The 14670-nt window shown below is 36.4% G+C and overlaps 3 protein-coding genes across 5 annotated transcripts; 1 reads left to right on the top strand and 2 right to left on the bottom strand.

Annotated features, from left to right (window-relative positions):
- Positions 1 to 44: 44 nt before the first annotated feature.
- dnase2b (deoxyribonuclease II beta) lies at positions 45 to 7600 on the bottom strand. 2 transcript variants are annotated; one of them, XM_081606349.1, is made up of 7 exons: positions 6747 to 7600; positions 5303 to 5354; positions 5002 to 5176; positions 4272 to 4350; positions 3513 to 3674; positions 1570 to 1767; positions 45 to 1271 (listed from the first exon to the last, which is right to left on the bottom strand). In XM_081606349.1, exons 3-7 carry the CDS (start codon positions 5113 to 5115, stop codon positions 937 to 939), a joined length of 888 nt encoding a protein of 295 aa, XP_081462475.1. In that variant the 5' UTR covers positions 5116 to 5176; positions 5303 to 5354; positions 6747 to 7600; the 3' UTR covers positions 45 to 936. The 2 variants fall into 2 exon arrangements, with proteins under 2 accessions (XP_081462475.1, XP_008406259.1); XM_008408037.3 differs by having other exon boundaries at positions 5303 to 7600.
- On the top strand, positions 7062 to 10688 carry uox (urate oxidase). The gene is made up of 8 exons (XM_008408038.3): positions 7062 to 7159; positions 7597 to 7809; positions 8483 to 8599; positions 9236 to 9314; positions 9655 to 9841; positions 9955 to 10078; positions 10269 to 10352; positions 10423 to 10688. The coding sequence occupies exons 1-8, from the start codon at positions 7139 to 7141 to the stop codon at positions 10495 to 10497; spliced, it is 900 nt and encodes a 299-aa protein (XP_008406260.1). The 5' UTR covers positions 7062 to 7138; the 3' UTR covers positions 10498 to 10688.
- Positions 10689 to 11585: 897 nt separating this feature from the next.
- Positions 11586 to 14629, bottom strand: samd13 (sterile alpha motif domain containing 13). 2 transcript variants are annotated; one of them, XM_008408039.3, is made up of 5 exons: positions 14437 to 14629; positions 13960 to 14074; positions 12858 to 12900; positions 12627 to 12738; positions 11586 to 12549 (listed from the first exon to the last, which is right to left on the bottom strand). In XM_008408039.3, the coding sequence occupies exons 2-5, from the start codon at positions 13985 to 13987 to the stop codon at positions 12406 to 12408; spliced, it is 327 nt and encodes a 108-aa protein (XP_008406261.1). In that variant the 5' UTR covers positions 13988 to 14074; positions 14437 to 14629; the 3' UTR covers positions 11586 to 12405. The 2 variants fall into 2 exon arrangements, with proteins under 2 accessions (XP_008406261.1, XP_081462476.1); XM_081606350.1 differs by lacking the exon at positions 14437 to 14629 and adding an exon at positions 14215 to 14389.
- Positions 14630 to 14670: the final 41 nt, after the last annotated feature.

Genomic DNA, 14670 nt, shown 5'->3' with positions numbered 1-14670 from the left:
TACAGATTCACTATGTACACACAGAGCTGGAAAACAACACGATGGCACACAAAGATGGATGTTTTTATTTATTGTCTTTTAAACATGATACTCAACTGAAAACAAACAAAAAAACCAATTTCATGAGAATATATGAATGGCTGTATCAAATATAAATTCATATAATAGTAGTCTGCTTCAGTTTTTCTTAATCAAAACATAATAAAAACACAAATGCCTCCACTGAGGAAATGCAGTGCTCAGCTCGATGTTCACAATAACATGACGGCTTTGCTGCGTCCTACCATTGTGACCAGTAGGAGGCACTGTTTAATGCAAATAAAATGGAAATAAATGTTGAACGGGGATAGACTGGATTCAGTTACATGATGCAATTAATATCTTCGCGCTCGTTTTTCAGAGTTATAAAAAAATGTATAATGACCCACCGGCCCAGTTCCAGTGTCATGGAGTTCCAATTTGTCCCAAAAAAACAAACAAAAAAAACTCAAACACTCAACTTAAAAAGGGAATTTGACAATATCACACAAAAAACTTTGTTTTTCTATGAGCCTATCAGAGGATGGCTTACTGCTGTGCCTCGTAGTAAAAAATTAATAAATAAAAATGTTTAAAGAAAACTAGAAGTGCAACTAAATCTAGACATTTTAGCAGAGTGGTTGCATCAAACCACAGGGTTACCGAATTTCTACGACTATTGTTTAAGGCAGTTGTGCACAACTCAAGTGTGCCAATAATTGTGAAGGGCACTGCGAGTTTGTCACACTAGCTTACTCAATTCAAGATCAAAATAATCTAACAGGTAAAAGATAAAATACATTTAGTTGATGCTTATAAGACATATTTTTAAATTCTAAAATGGTACACTTTATATTTTACTGTGTACATTGTAAATGAATTATGACTGAATAATCCTCAGTAATAATTCAGTCTTTTTTAGCAGCTAATGTACCAGTCCACTGCCTTCCTGAAGGCCTTGTAAATCACAGGGTTGTAGGAGCAGATCAGCCCTCCGCCACGTAACATCTGAGCCTTGACCCGGTTCAGGTCCCCCAGGCAGACCACCTGGTCCTCATAAGCCTGTGACACACACCACTTTGAGTGGTCGTAATGCGATTCGAACCGGACCGATGGTGGAAGCACGGTCCTCTTGATGTTCATGGTGTGCCTCGGCAGCGAGCAGTTGGAGGGCAGCTCTCGACCTTGGGTCTGCCAAGTCTGCACCAGAAGGTCGGCGTCCAGGACCTGAGCCACCCAGCCTGTGTAGATATCTGAAGGAAGGCCAGATTGAGAACTCAGGTGCACCAAGAATAAAAACATATCTTACAGAAGCATACACAGCTCAAAGAACATTTATTATCTATTCATGGTATTTAAATGCATGCCATCATGGCATGCACAATGGCATGTATTTGAAGGGCGGAATCAGATTTAACATACACCATCATCCTGTGATCTCGAGAAAACCACTGAGGTGAAGAGACCAAATACTTGTGGCCTTCAAAGTAAGCAACTACATTTCTAATGATCAAAATGTAAAAACTTAGAGGTACCTCCAAAACTTCTTACCGTCTACAAAGTGCTCAGATTTTACAAAGCTGACAAATTTGTCCCCACTGACAGAAAACAGCGCCTTCACTCCCTTGTTGGCGGACAGTGGCGGCCTGGAGCCCTCGCACAGCTGGAGGAGCTGCGGCAGGTCGGCCGAGAACGCAGCGGGAACAGAACAGTTGTAGAAACGTGGGAAAACGTAGACCAGCTGCTGTGCTGCAATAGAAAATAAAGGAAAAAACAGACAGATGTAACTACGCATGCACAATCTTTTTCACGACGTAAATAGGATTTGAAAGGTCTAATTTTATACATTAACTCAAAAATGCACCCACATTGATTAAAATTCTAGGCTTTTGAGACTTGAAAATCTGAGGATGTGCTTAAAAATTGGGAGATACAGTATATCCTGTAAAATTCAGCTTGAAAACAAGCAAACAAAAAAAATGGTTAGAATGAACATGCAAAAAAATAGAAAATAACTTGATTGGCAAAGCGTGCAAGTTTCACTACTTGAATCAATGACATTTACAAACCCTAATTTCCGTGTATTTAAATTAATAATTGAACTTCAAGTGATAGCAGCAGTTAAGTCTTTCTGTACCTATTTGTACTTTATTATTTGAAAATATTTTGTGGTTCACAACAACGTGTGTGTAAACTTGGGCAACTGAATAGTTAATGTGCATGTCTAAGTAAATGTAAATTAGCTATTCACAATCAAATACTTTAAGGTACAAAAGAGTTTTATATTCAAACCTGACTAGTAATGTTTTCTGCATGCACGTAAAATCTTAAATATGCAGTCATACAGGTTAAATTAGGATATGATTGAAAAGTTCATTTACTTCAGTAACTTTGTTCACTTAGATATAAATTGGTTACCCAAAGATGGATGTTTTCAAGCCTTTGTTTTTTTTAATGATGAGGACATTTTGTACACGGAGTAAACAGGACATTTTGAATAAAAATATTAAATCAGAACACTAAAAACAAAATTTTTAATACAGGAAAAATGGGCTGAATAAAAAGTATGTTTTATACCTAAAGGTTGTTGTTTTTAAAAGGTACTTTTAATTTGACAAACAAGCATCAATAAAACTTGTAATTCACTGAATATGCCTCTCCTAATAGTTATAAAATACAACATGCAACTTTGTAATTCATTATATTTAAATGTTGTTCATACTTAAATTATGTTTTGCGATTGGGTTAAAAAAAAATAGTCCAAGTAAGTCGACATAAGTTTTTCCTGGACTGTTTGTTTTCCCAGCAGAGAAAGAGATTTGACCAGATTGTAAAAAGGTATTTGAAAGGTTGCTGCTGTTTTATTTGGCTTCAGGATTTACTTCTACAAACATAGGTACAATTTTGAGGAAGAAAGAACTTGAAGTGGAATCAGGAAAAAATAAACTGCTGATGGCAATGAAGCAAAAGTGAAAACAAATATGTATCTCTATTTGTATAAAAGTTTTAGTAATGTTGTTTTTATTAATTTTTAATAATGATTCCAAATAATTAGGTTACTCTCCTTAAATGTTTCTTTTGTACATGTCAGGTTTATAGATTTGCTGCACACACCTTTTGGTACAAAGCCTAAAGCAGATGCTGCATTTAAGTGCTGGGGAAAAGGTGGTTTATCTGAGATTTATGTGGCATTTGTACATTTGATTAGTCAGTCAGAAAGACATTTTTCTTTGCTCCAGCTTTAACTCAGTGCAGTCTTGAATTTTGAACACATCAAAAAGGGTTGAAAAAAATAATAAAGGAATATCTTGGCTTGTTATGTTTCTACATTCATTTTTGCTCTGCAGTATGAAATATATTCCTGCATGCTTTTTTTATGACAAACAGGATCAACATGCTTAATGATTTATACAGCAGACTTTGTGGCACACAAACACACACCCACACACAGTATAAGCAGTCGGGACTGGTTGCTTCATGACGCACTCACTCACCTATACTGAGAAACTGTGAATACCGGTAGGTCACACACAGGGCAGTCTGGCCATTGTGTTTGCCAGAGGAGGGGTACTGGTAGCCTCGCTCAGGGAACGAGGGGAAATAGGGAACGGTGTGGGACAGCCAGAAACCTTGAGAACGGTCAAAGAGCAGAACCCCTGCAGGACGCATGAAAGCACACACTTGAGCAGGCAAGAAAGCATGTCTAAGCTCACACACATGCAAACAGGCATGAAGACTGCAAAAACCTTTCCACCAAAGTTGTGTCAGAGTGTTGGGGAGGTCAGAGTAAACAGAAGCTATCAGGCTGCTGCTCTTTGGACATTTTCTCTCACTTTGAACTGCCTTCACTGTTAAATCATAACATTTTACTGCTGAACTGCTGGTTTGAAGAATAAAGTTAATTGTAAAGGCATAGATAGAAATACTGTGCACTGTTCCTAATAACTACTGCTGTCATGGTAGCAATACCTTGAAATATTTTTTTTTTATTTATGTACTTTTTGTTTTTACTATGTTACCATTTACAAACCCCTCACAAAAAACATAGACTCAAAACAAACGTAGAGCAAAGTTAAACACTACAGATTCATTAATGTTGCACATTTTACATTGCAGTCAAAAAAGTTCAGTTCTTTCACAGAAAAATAAACATTGTTTCATGAGATGAAGGGTACATTCAAAGATCCAAATCAGTGTGAAATACTTTTATGGATAAAACAAATGTAACTGTAATTATTTCAGATTAACTGTACCTTTAGTGTGTCCATAAGTATGGATGTATTTCTGCTGTGGTGCACCGTCATTGTAGAGCGCATACACAGAGCTGTTTGACTGAAAGAGAAACTAGTTTAATACTTACAGCGTTGTACGTACTGTGAATACATATTTACCAGCTTGTAAATTTTCTTTTGTTTTCACTTTATGTGTTTACTTTACACAATATCAAGATGGCACAGGAGCAGAAGGAAACGGGCAGCAAATACCCCCTTACAGAATTCGAGGAAATAATACACTTTTTCAAACATTTGTCTCTGACATTGTATTAATTTAGAATGTTTTGAAAAATGAACAATAAAAATTAATTAAGGAGTAAACTTTGATTATTCATGCATATTAAATATTTTGTTGATGGAATAAATAGGTAGGTTTGTGTTCTTTTTGGAAAAGATGATCAGTATTTATCCCTTTTTTATAAGGCTGATGTGTCAAACTTACTTCACAAGCTTCACTAGACTAGGACAATCTGACATCCACAGGATCTTCTGTGGATCTTTCAAACAAACTGAAGTTCCTGACATGTTGAACCTTTCCTGTAACCAATGTCATGTTCTTTACAAATCTGTGAATTTCCTCCTCTGAATAAATATCTAGACCCACGTACTCAAATACATCAGCTTCCTTCCTGTTAGCACATTACAGATCCTAGGGGTCTACCTGAAAGAGTAAGAGCATTCACCAATGGAGAAGAGCAGCAGATCTCACCATGTAGACCTTTCCCTTGTACAGTTGATTCAGAGTGTTGGCCATGGCTCCTTCGGTTGTGTTAACCATAAATTTACTCCTCCGCCAGCTGCCAGCTGCTGAGTCCAGGTACATGTACTCCACACCACTGCCAACCTCCCCAATCCTGAACTTGGGCAGTTTGTAGATGATAAACCTGGAAAAGCCAGATTGAAACACATATTAGGAAAATATTGGGGATCATTTTATGCGCCGTTTTGTTCCTCGGCATCAGCGACCACAACACAACAAAAGGATTATGAAAAATGTGACATCAACTCACCAGTCAACAGCTTCACCAGCTTCATTTCTGCAGGAAATGTCACTTCTGCCAACTGTGAAACACAACAATATGACAGTAATGTGGAAGCAGGGGACGAGTTGAGAGGCCATCCTCGGTGGACTAGCTGAAAACTACACGGCTAACTGTGGATTTAAAACATGTCTGAAGCCTGTTTGGAGGCTGCGAGCCGTGTGACAGAGTTTTTGAAAGTAAAGAAAGCACAGCTGCAAAAAAGGAAGTCATAAGATGCGGTCACATGATAGGGGAAGGTGAAAGTTCTGTGTAAGGAAATACATTGAATATTCCTGCTTTTTTGTCATGGGTTTAGTATTTTTTAGGAACATCTACCAAGCAAAGTTTTTCTTTCTTCTTCTTCTTTTTTTTATTTTTATTAAACTTCACTAGATTTCTTTACATTTAAAGTATTGCACCAGTTCACACCTGGTCATCTTTTATTTTTAGCAACCAGGCTGCTGATTACTGAACTAGAGAATATTTGGTTAAAAAAAAAAACACCACTGTGTACCTGAGGGAAAGTTGTTAACTTTCATTTCACTTATGGAGTGTGAGAAACAACAGTGGCTCTTATTTGGAACTGAAAGTTTCTTTTTCAAAAACAATTATCAAAAATTCCAGTGCTTGATTTATAATTAGACAACTTACAGCCAAAGTGAACAAATCATTTCTGTAAAGTAAATGTTGTGGGGCAGAACTGAGTTCATTTTAATTAGTACGATACACTCTAACACAGTACTAGTACATAGGATACAACTTGTGTGCTGTCCAGAGATTTTGCCCGTTTTCAAATGACCAACATAATAATATTTAAATTACCAACTCTCTAAAAATACCTTAGCCTTTAGGCAAACATACATTTTCAGTACAATACATTTAAAGCAGTAAACACAATTATACAGCCAACCAAGAAAAAAAAAAACAGTAAAATATAATCTTCCATATCAAATGTGACCTGCCTCAGGAATCAAAGAGCTAAGGGTGCAACATTTATTGTATAATTTACACTTCACTCACACTAAAGTACTATAAAAATTGAACTTTTTTTTAATCATTATTGTTTCAGAAAAAACTATAGGCTCCACATCTAAAAAAGATTAATCTTTTTTAAAAAAAAAATTAAGCAGTTTTATTTAAATCTATATTTAAGTAAAAATGTCATTACAAAGATCATTCCTAACATGTGATGAGAGTAAAAGGTAGTCGCATAGTCAAAGAAAATAATAATAAAGAAGGTCTTCATTTAGGAGTTAGTGGACATTGATTAAGATTAATTTATTAATAATAATAATAAAAATGTCAGTGTAGCTTCTTGGTCAGCAAAGCGTCTTCTCCAGCCTGTGCACTGTCTCCACGGTAACAGACAACCGCTATGGACAAACAATAGAGGTAATCTCCATTACACTGAAGTTACTGCTTCAGGTTTTACCTCTTATAATCAGCACAGCATCAGAATATGGGCTTTGCAGCAAAACCACCACTTTGCAGTGTGGATGGAAGGATGTCAGCTAGCAGGCAGCGTAGCCCATCCAGATGACTGATGCCACTGCACATCACAGAGAGGAGAGTTCAGTTAGGAAACAAGGAGATCAATACAAAATAAGGGACCTCTATGTGCAAGGGTGGCGGGGTTTGTGTGCGATTGCGCACATGTAAAATATGACGAAATCCATCCAGAACTCCCAATAGTGTGAGTACGAAGAAGGAAACACCCCCTCCAGAAAACGTACATATATTGGAAAGAGTTTGTTGTTGTTTTTTTTGCGGGGTTTGGCATCAGACAAGGTCAGAAACACAGCAGGTGGAAGAGAATAAAGCAACATGGCATACGCTGGGAATCAGGTAATCATTTCAGAGGAGGAAAACAGGACTTATTTTTATAAATTACATGGCATAATTATTCTATTAGCGTAAATATGAACAATTTTAACAGTGAAGATACAATCATGTTTGGGGTCAGTGAACACAAGGTTAAACCCTAACTTGCAACTTTTAGACTCTGAAGCAATGTCAAGAAATGTATTACAGTACTTCTTAAATACTATTAAATAGTTACAACCTTACAAAAGCATCAGAAACGCAAATAAATTTGTCAACGTGCAAAAATAAGGTGCAAACCTTTGGGAATATCTCCACAAGAAAGTCTACAACTTAGGCACAAATTGAAGCTTTAAGATGAAAGTAATCAGGTTGGACATTAAATGGCATGAGAACGAGACCGTTGGCGTTGTACATGTGCAGATTTGGATGAAAATATCAAGTCTGTTCCCTTCATGCAGAATGTGGAGTTTGTGCGGACAGGCTACGGCAAGAATGCGGTGAAGGTGATGGTCGTCAAGAGACACGGGAGCCACCACTACCTTATTGAGCTGAAGGCTGACGTGGAGATAACGCTCAAGTCACGCAAGGACTATCTGACCGGAGACAACTCGGACATCATCCCCACCGACACCATCAAGAACACTGTCCACGCCCTGGCCAAAATCAAAGGGGTGAGTTACAGCTTCACTGCACTTCTCAGTACATTTCAAGATATAAACTCGCCAGTTTTCAAAACAGCTTCTAAATAATGTTTATGCTGTGTTAAAAATTATATTTTCTTGATTTTGGCTTGGTTTCTGTTGAGAGGCTGCTTTTTAAAGTCAACCTTCATGCAGATTATACTGCTTGTCTAATTTTCTTGGTATTAGCAGAATATGTGTTATTTTTAAGACAGAGACAGGAATGTTAAATAAGTAACGTTTAAAATGTTGAAGGGTGTGTCACTGAATACCTTAGTAAAGGGTATTCTACAAGTGAGTTGGTAGCCAATGGGATGCTTAACACAGCATGTTGGATCTCCCCTGCATAGGGGAGATTATTCTTTGCTATGGCTTTTCGGTGGTTATTTGCAGCTATACAGAAATCTGAGGAAAAGAGAGATTCTTTTTTTAAACGCTAGCTGCTTCACAGTGAATGAATTTAATTTTCAGTGAAGACAAAAGTGATAATCAGTGTCATAGTCAATGAAACTGTGAAATATGAATGTAAATCCATTATTGTTCTGTCCTCTACTAAGCTATATTGTGGTGACAGCAGTTTTTCACCTTTACTTTGTATCCATTTTATGTCACCTGTTGGAGATAAAACTAACTGTTCAGACTCTTTTCCCCCCTATTTGTTAAGGTAAATACTATTGAGCAATTTTCCCTGGATCTCTGCCATCATTTCCTGACCTCTTTCAACCATGTGCTGAGGGCCAAGGTTTACATGGAGGAGGCCCCCTGGAGAAGACTGGAGAAGGTAAAATCCATAATCCAGTCCCTCGACCCGGACAAAATATAAGTTTTAGCTTGTTTTCTGGCTGCTATTTTACCAGCATCACATTTAAAAAAGTACAGTAACTCTCAAAAGTCTAATTACCCCTGTTAAAATCCAGGTTTTTCATTATGCTGCAAAATGCTTTGCATACAGTATATACTGTGACAAATATTTTATGCAATTGTGTAAAAAGATCCATTAAAAAATGTGTACACACCTTTTCACTAATACTTTGTCGGGGGCAACTTCTGATTATTTTTCAGCATCCAGTCAGCCTGAGTTCTCCCTCATCAATTGGATTTGATTATCTTGCAATGATGTTCAGCTGGATTTGTATCCCTCAGCTAAATCAAACATCTGTAGAGATGTGTGACACTGGTAGTCTTATATCAACAAAGCATGAAAGCTGCTTCACATAAAGTATTAGTTCAAGTGTGTGCAAGTTTAAGTACCTTTTTCATTTTGCTCTTTTGTTTGAGTAATCCAGAAAAAAATGTCACACAAGATCTGAAAAGAAAAATAACAACCTTGTTTCCACTGTACCAATCTGTGAAGTATTCAAATAATTAAGATTAAGGCGTCAATTTTTAGGCACAATCTCTTCTTTTCTTTCTCCAGAACGGTGTCGAACATGTTCATGCTTTTATCTACAGCCCAGAGGCTTGTCGCTTCTGTGATGTTGAACAGAACCTCAACGGTAATCATTGACAATGTGTTTGCATGTGTGTGTGTGTTTGTTTGTGCGTTTTTATAAAAATGTGCTTAGTGTTTCGGCGGCTAAGGTGGGAGTCATCTCTTTTAATATCTTGAGTCAACTTCCTTTGTTAGCACGGATAATGACATGAAATAGATACAATGACCTTATCAGGTCTAGTCTATTATTATTTTACCTCAGTGTTAACAGTTGAAACTGTTGACAAGGATATCTGTGTATCTACAGCTATTATCCATTCTTACAAATGCTTGGGACAGACTCCATTTCCTTCCAAACACCTAAAATATTTTGTGCATTTGCACCAACTCTGTTCTGCACACAGGTACTCCAGTGGTTCACAGCGGCGTGAAGGACATGAAGGTGCTAAAAACCACTCAGTCTGGCTTTGAGGGCTTTTTCCGAGATCGTTTCACGACGCTGCAAGACGCCAAAGACAGGGTTTTCTGCACCACCGTTTACTCTAGGTGGCGCTACAACAAGGTCCAGAACGTTGACTTTGATGCTGCATGGTAATTATCTTAACTTTTGTGTGGGATCAACCTGGAAGTGCAGGGAAAAACACATAAGATGATTTTTCAGCTCAAAAAGATAAATCCTAAAAGGAAACTTTTGTCATTTGTAGGAAGTGTGTGAGAGACACAATTGTTGAGAAATTTGCTGGCCCCTACAGTCGAGGAGAGTTTTCACCATCTGTGCAAAAGACCCTTTATGAAACACAAGTTCTGGCCTTGGACAGGATTCCTGAGGTGAACCCTTCACTTCAACAAATCACTTTATTCAAAGACACTGCTCAGTCTGTTGTCACTGTCTTGCATAATTTAAGATACACATGATTAGTGTATGAAGCGGGTTTTGTTTTCAAAATATTTATATGTGTGGGACATTACCAGAAACAGTATGCAGCATAAAATTGAACACAAGAAATCCTCTTCTTAGATGGAGGAAATCGAGATTGTCATGCCCAACCAGCATTACTTCACCATAGACATGACAAAAATGGGTCTTAGCAACAAAGATGAGGTAAATACTATTATTGCTTACAATATCAAACCTTATTTGATTGATAACATGTCTTTTTGTTTTCTATCAGGTGTTTCTTCCTCTGGATAATCCCTCTGGAAACATCACAGGGACAGTGTGTCGTAAGCAGAGAGCCAGACTTTAAAAGGGAAAGCCCAACCTGAAGACACTACTGCTGGTTTCAGTATTAACCTATTGATCCAACTAATAGAAAATCTGATGATATATCCTACAATACATCTTTTAAGATGTAAATAAAGTGGCTTCTGATTGAATGTTTAACACCTGACCAGCCAAAAACATATGAAAAATAAAATAGAATTACAACCACTCTCATTGGGAATTTCTTTTGATTTGCAACAATGTTTTCCTTCAAGAGCTAATGTTCTCTGAAGTAGTACATGACATACATTACATGCATGGAGATATGTAAATATGACTATATTTAGCACAATTGGTGAAAAAACCTAATTGTTTTGTTTTTACCAGGGAGCCTGCTGGCATGTTTTTACAATTTCCTTTTGTGTTTAAGTGCACATTTCTCAGATTAATAATGTTAAGAAGTTTATTTTTTAATATATTTTCTGGTTAAAAACAAAAATGTTTGATGACGTCCCTAGGGCTCTTTCACAACATCTCTCAGTTAGTAGCTCAGTTTTAGAAGTTTCATCAGTCTGTTAAATGTCAGTAAAACACAGCAACGAAAAAAAACCCTCCAAAAAACAATAGCGAAAAAACATTAGCTGTAATTTTTAGTATGTTTCAGGGCATGCAAACAAAGTTTTGGTTTTTAAATGTTTCTAAAATTATTTAAATTTAGCCTTAAGTGTACAAAAAGACAAAACATATTTCACATCATCTTATGTCTTAAACAAAAATTGAGTCAAAATGAAAGATATATTCCAATAGTTACAAGAGTCAAAGTAATTTTCTTTGAGTTTATTAATTTCTTGTACCAGTGTAGAAACATTTTGGCACATTATTCGTTATATTGCATGGTTTCTTGAAGTTTGCTAGTGTTTTTTTATTTACTCTCCTAATCCATCTCTTCTGTCTTCTGTTAGGGTTCTTTTGTTATGTTCAAAGAACATAACAAAAGACATACATCGTTTTATATCTTTAATGTCCCCTTACATCATCTGAAATGGTCTGAAATTTGAGTGGGTGTGTAAAAGAGATAAATAATATGTTGCCAGCTAACTATGTGAACAAAAAAAGTCAAGAAAGTCAAACTGATGTTCTTTGGTGAGAAAAAAAAGCACCATTTATCATCAATTTTAGACTCAAGATATTCAAACTCCAGTGTTATGTTGCACCAAAACGTGGGTCATGAACACTTCAATACAGCTGTCCATGTGACAAAGCTGAAAGCACCACAGGTAATAAGTAATAAGAATATATACAGAAAGATTTTCATACCAAGAGCCTCAAGTCTAAATAAAGTTGGCTTGAAGAAACAAAGAGGCTTTAGATAAAAGTCCTGGAAAACAAAGTGATTAATTGTTACATGCTCTGGACAAATCATGGACTCAGATGTGCAGTTTAAAACATAAAAACTAAATTCAGGGAAACACAATGGGATCATAATAATTTTCTGCACGTATCAAAGTGTTCAAATATAACAGAACATACATCCTTTTCAACTATATATCATCTTATTTACAAATACTTAAAAAACCCCATTGCGGTTTAATTTACTTTGCACACACATTCACCACACAAACACACAAATCTAGCCTTCAGAATACTCACTCTTAATCTCTTGTCTTAAATAAAACACAAAAATACATATCTTAAGCAGCAGAAATAATAATGGCTGAAGGGGTAAACAGCTGAGTGGATGCAGTGTGCAGACCAGGGTTTTGGGATTCGCGCTTATTAAAACAAAAACAACAAAAAACAAAACAAAACAAAAACAACAACAAAAAAAACAGCATTCAAATCTCATCAAGGTGCCTCTGTTGGCAGAAGAGTCTTTGTGAAGCCGCAGCTAACCTGGAGTCTCCTGACATGATGATTGTCGCTGAGGTGGGTGGCGGGGCAGCTGGCAGTGCTACGACACGTTGCTCTTCAGGTGCTGCGTTTGCAGCGGCTTCACGTGGTACTCGTAGATTTTCAACGCGGGGCCGAGTTTTATCGACAGTCCTGTTAGGACGTCGTTACGCGTCATCAGGAGCAAAGACTTGCCGTCAATTTCCTGTCAGACCAAAAGATAAATTCTATATTTGGAGGCTTTGCAAGTTGACATGGAGTAAGACAGAAGGAAAATCTAACCTGATCTTGGAAAGCTGTAGCCTGCTCCTCGAACCCTGTTGCCTTGAAATAATTGACAACGTCAGCAACTCCCCAGTTGGAAGGGTCTGGCAGCTGACCGTTCTCCACTGGGCTGCGGGATAAAAGTTACTCGACTCAGACTAAACTGTGACAACAGTAGAAAAGACTATTTGAGTTTCCAGTAAGAAATGAATCGAGTAAATAGATTCATCGGCTAATTCTGATGCGTACCTTTTGGTGTCAACTGAACCATTTGCCTTGTCCTCCATACTGGCTGTTGAGCAAAATGACAAAGGCAAGCATATGCTATTATTTTTATTATTTTAACAATCTCATTATCAATTCAGTTCAAATAAAATTATAATTTGAGGTCAGAAAAAAAAAATCCATCAAGAATGTTTTCTGAAATGGACTGTTTTTTCATCTTAGGCATCTGATTAAAAAAACCAACTAATTTTAACAATTCAGACAAAAAAGTTGTAAAGATTAAAAAAATAATTCAGTAGTCAGAACATTCTAACTGCATATTTTTTCTATCCTTCAAAAACTGTATTGCAACCATGTTTGATCAATAGAAATATTCAAAAATCTGATAATATATCAGATATATTGCAACACTTATTAGGATAAAGCAGGATTAAGTTAATAATTTTAAGATGCTAATAAAATGCCATAATGTATTTGCCAAATGAGTTCTATTTTAAACTAAATAAATTCAAATTTCCTTACAATTACTGCCCCTTGTGGTATCCTTCACTTGGCTGAAAAGAGCAGCCAACTACTGGCATGTCAGATATGAAAAAGAAAGAAAGAAAATAATCCAATATGGAATACTGAGGAACAACTACATCTAACTATCTGCTGCAGTTTTAACCTTACAGATAATTCAGTTTGAAAATATTATACTCCTCAAACAAAAAATAAACAGGTAAAAGAACAGCTTGATAGGCGATTCTCTACAACACAATACAAAATAAAACGCACATACCTAGAATATCTAAAAACAGTTTGCTTATTTATGTTTTATGTGATGCACATGTAGAAAAATCCATGGAAAGGAAAATTTTATTTTGATTAACATTTTACAACCAAAAATGAAATGTTATTCCATAGGTGAAAAAATAAACATCTAAAGTTTAACTGATTCCACAGTCAAGTCCAGATAGGAGCTTTAATGTATTTCGCATCTCTTTTTATTACATTCTGATAGATTTTGAGCACGACATTTAGACCAGTTACCTAATTTCCACATTATGCTTCCGTATAACACCTTGTAGTTTAGCAAATAAATTCAAAGTTTAAGTACACACAAACTGAATGAAATGAGTCTTACATTCTGTTACGTTGCAGTAATTTTTCATTAGGTGTCTTCTGCGAGAGAACTCAGTGTGTTGGCAGTTCAAACACCATCATCGTTTTGTCTTTCTGACATTCACTGGATGTCTCTGCTGAAAAAAGCACAACACCACAGCAGAATGGGTAAAGCCGTAAGTAAAGCAGCTTAATCAACTAAAACTAACGCCGTTTATCATAAACACAAGTCGGAGTAAAAACTGTGATGCGTAAAAATTGACGACGTAAAACTCACGTTGTTAGCGGAATTAAAACCAGAAAAAATATCGACATAAAAAACTGGCCACACCGCAATTATAATTCGGGGAAAAAAAATTATTACAAATTCAAGAAAATAAAATATGTGTTTATTCTAGACGACGAGTAGATATTTAATCGCACCCTCTCCGTGTTTTGTAATAACGCTAGCTAAGAGGGATAGTTAGCCTCGTTTGCTAATACCAAATTTAACAGTTACCTTATTTTAGGAGATTCGGGCTTGACAAGAGCTGTTCGTTCAAGTCAAAAATTGTTATTGAACAAACAAAAAGTTTTATAAGCTGTAGTATTTTTACCAGTTAATAAACTGCGGTGTTTATTTGATAAAATCAAATTATATTCAAGTAAGCCAACAAGCTTCTTCGCTTTCGTTTCCTTCGCCCACAACGTCACGGAATCATGGGAAATGTAGTACAATGGCAGTTTAACGGGT

The sequence above is a fragment of the Poecilia reticulata genome, chromosome 4 (genome assembly GCF_904066995.2).
Source record: "Poecilia reticulata chromosome 4, P_reticulata-male-v2, whole genome shotgun sequence".
Classification (NCBI taxonomy): Eukaryota; Metazoa; Chordata; class Actinopteri; order Cyprinodontiformes; family Poeciliidae; genus Poecilia; species Poecilia reticulata.
This window is presented reverse-complemented; position numbering and strand designations above follow the sequence as displayed.

Excerpts from the sequence above, each read along its gene's own strand:
- samd13 (XM_008408039.3), bottom strand. The coding sequence starts at position 13,987 with ATGAAAAATTACTGCAACGTAACAGAAT. Across the intron at positions 12,901-13,959 it reads TTACTGCAACGTAACAGAAT|CCAGTATGGAGGACAAGGCA; the intron begins GTAAGACTCATT and ends TTTGCTCAACAG. Across the intron at positions 12,550-12,626 it reads CTACAGCTTTCCAAGATCAG|GAAATTGACGGCAAGTCTTT; the intron begins GTTAGATTTTCC and ends TTGGTCTGACAG.
- uox (XM_008408038.3), top strand. The coding sequence starts at position 7,139 with ATGGCATACGCTGGGAATCAG. Across the intron at positions 7,160-7,596 it reads TGGCATACGCTGGGAATCAG|AATGTGGAGTTTGTGCGGAC; the intron begins GTAATCATTTCA and ends CCCTTCATGCAG. Across the intron at positions 10,079-10,268 it reads CCTTGGACAGGATTCCTGAG|ATGGAGGAAATCGAGATTGT; the intron begins GTGAACCCTTCA and ends TCCTCTTCTTAG.
- dnase2b (XM_008408037.3), bottom strand. The coding sequence starts at position 5,412 with ATGGCCTCTCAACTCGTCCCCTGCTTCCACATTACTGTCATATTGTTG. Across the intron at positions 5,177-5,302 it reads GCTGGTGAAGCTGTTGACTG|GTTTATCATCTACAAACTGC; the intron begins GTGAGTTGATGT and ends TGGCTTTTCCAG. Across the intron at positions 4,351-5,001 it reads ACAAGGGAAAGGTCTACATG|TCAAACAGCTCTGTGTATGC; the intron begins GTGAGATCTGCT and ends TTTCTCTTTCAG.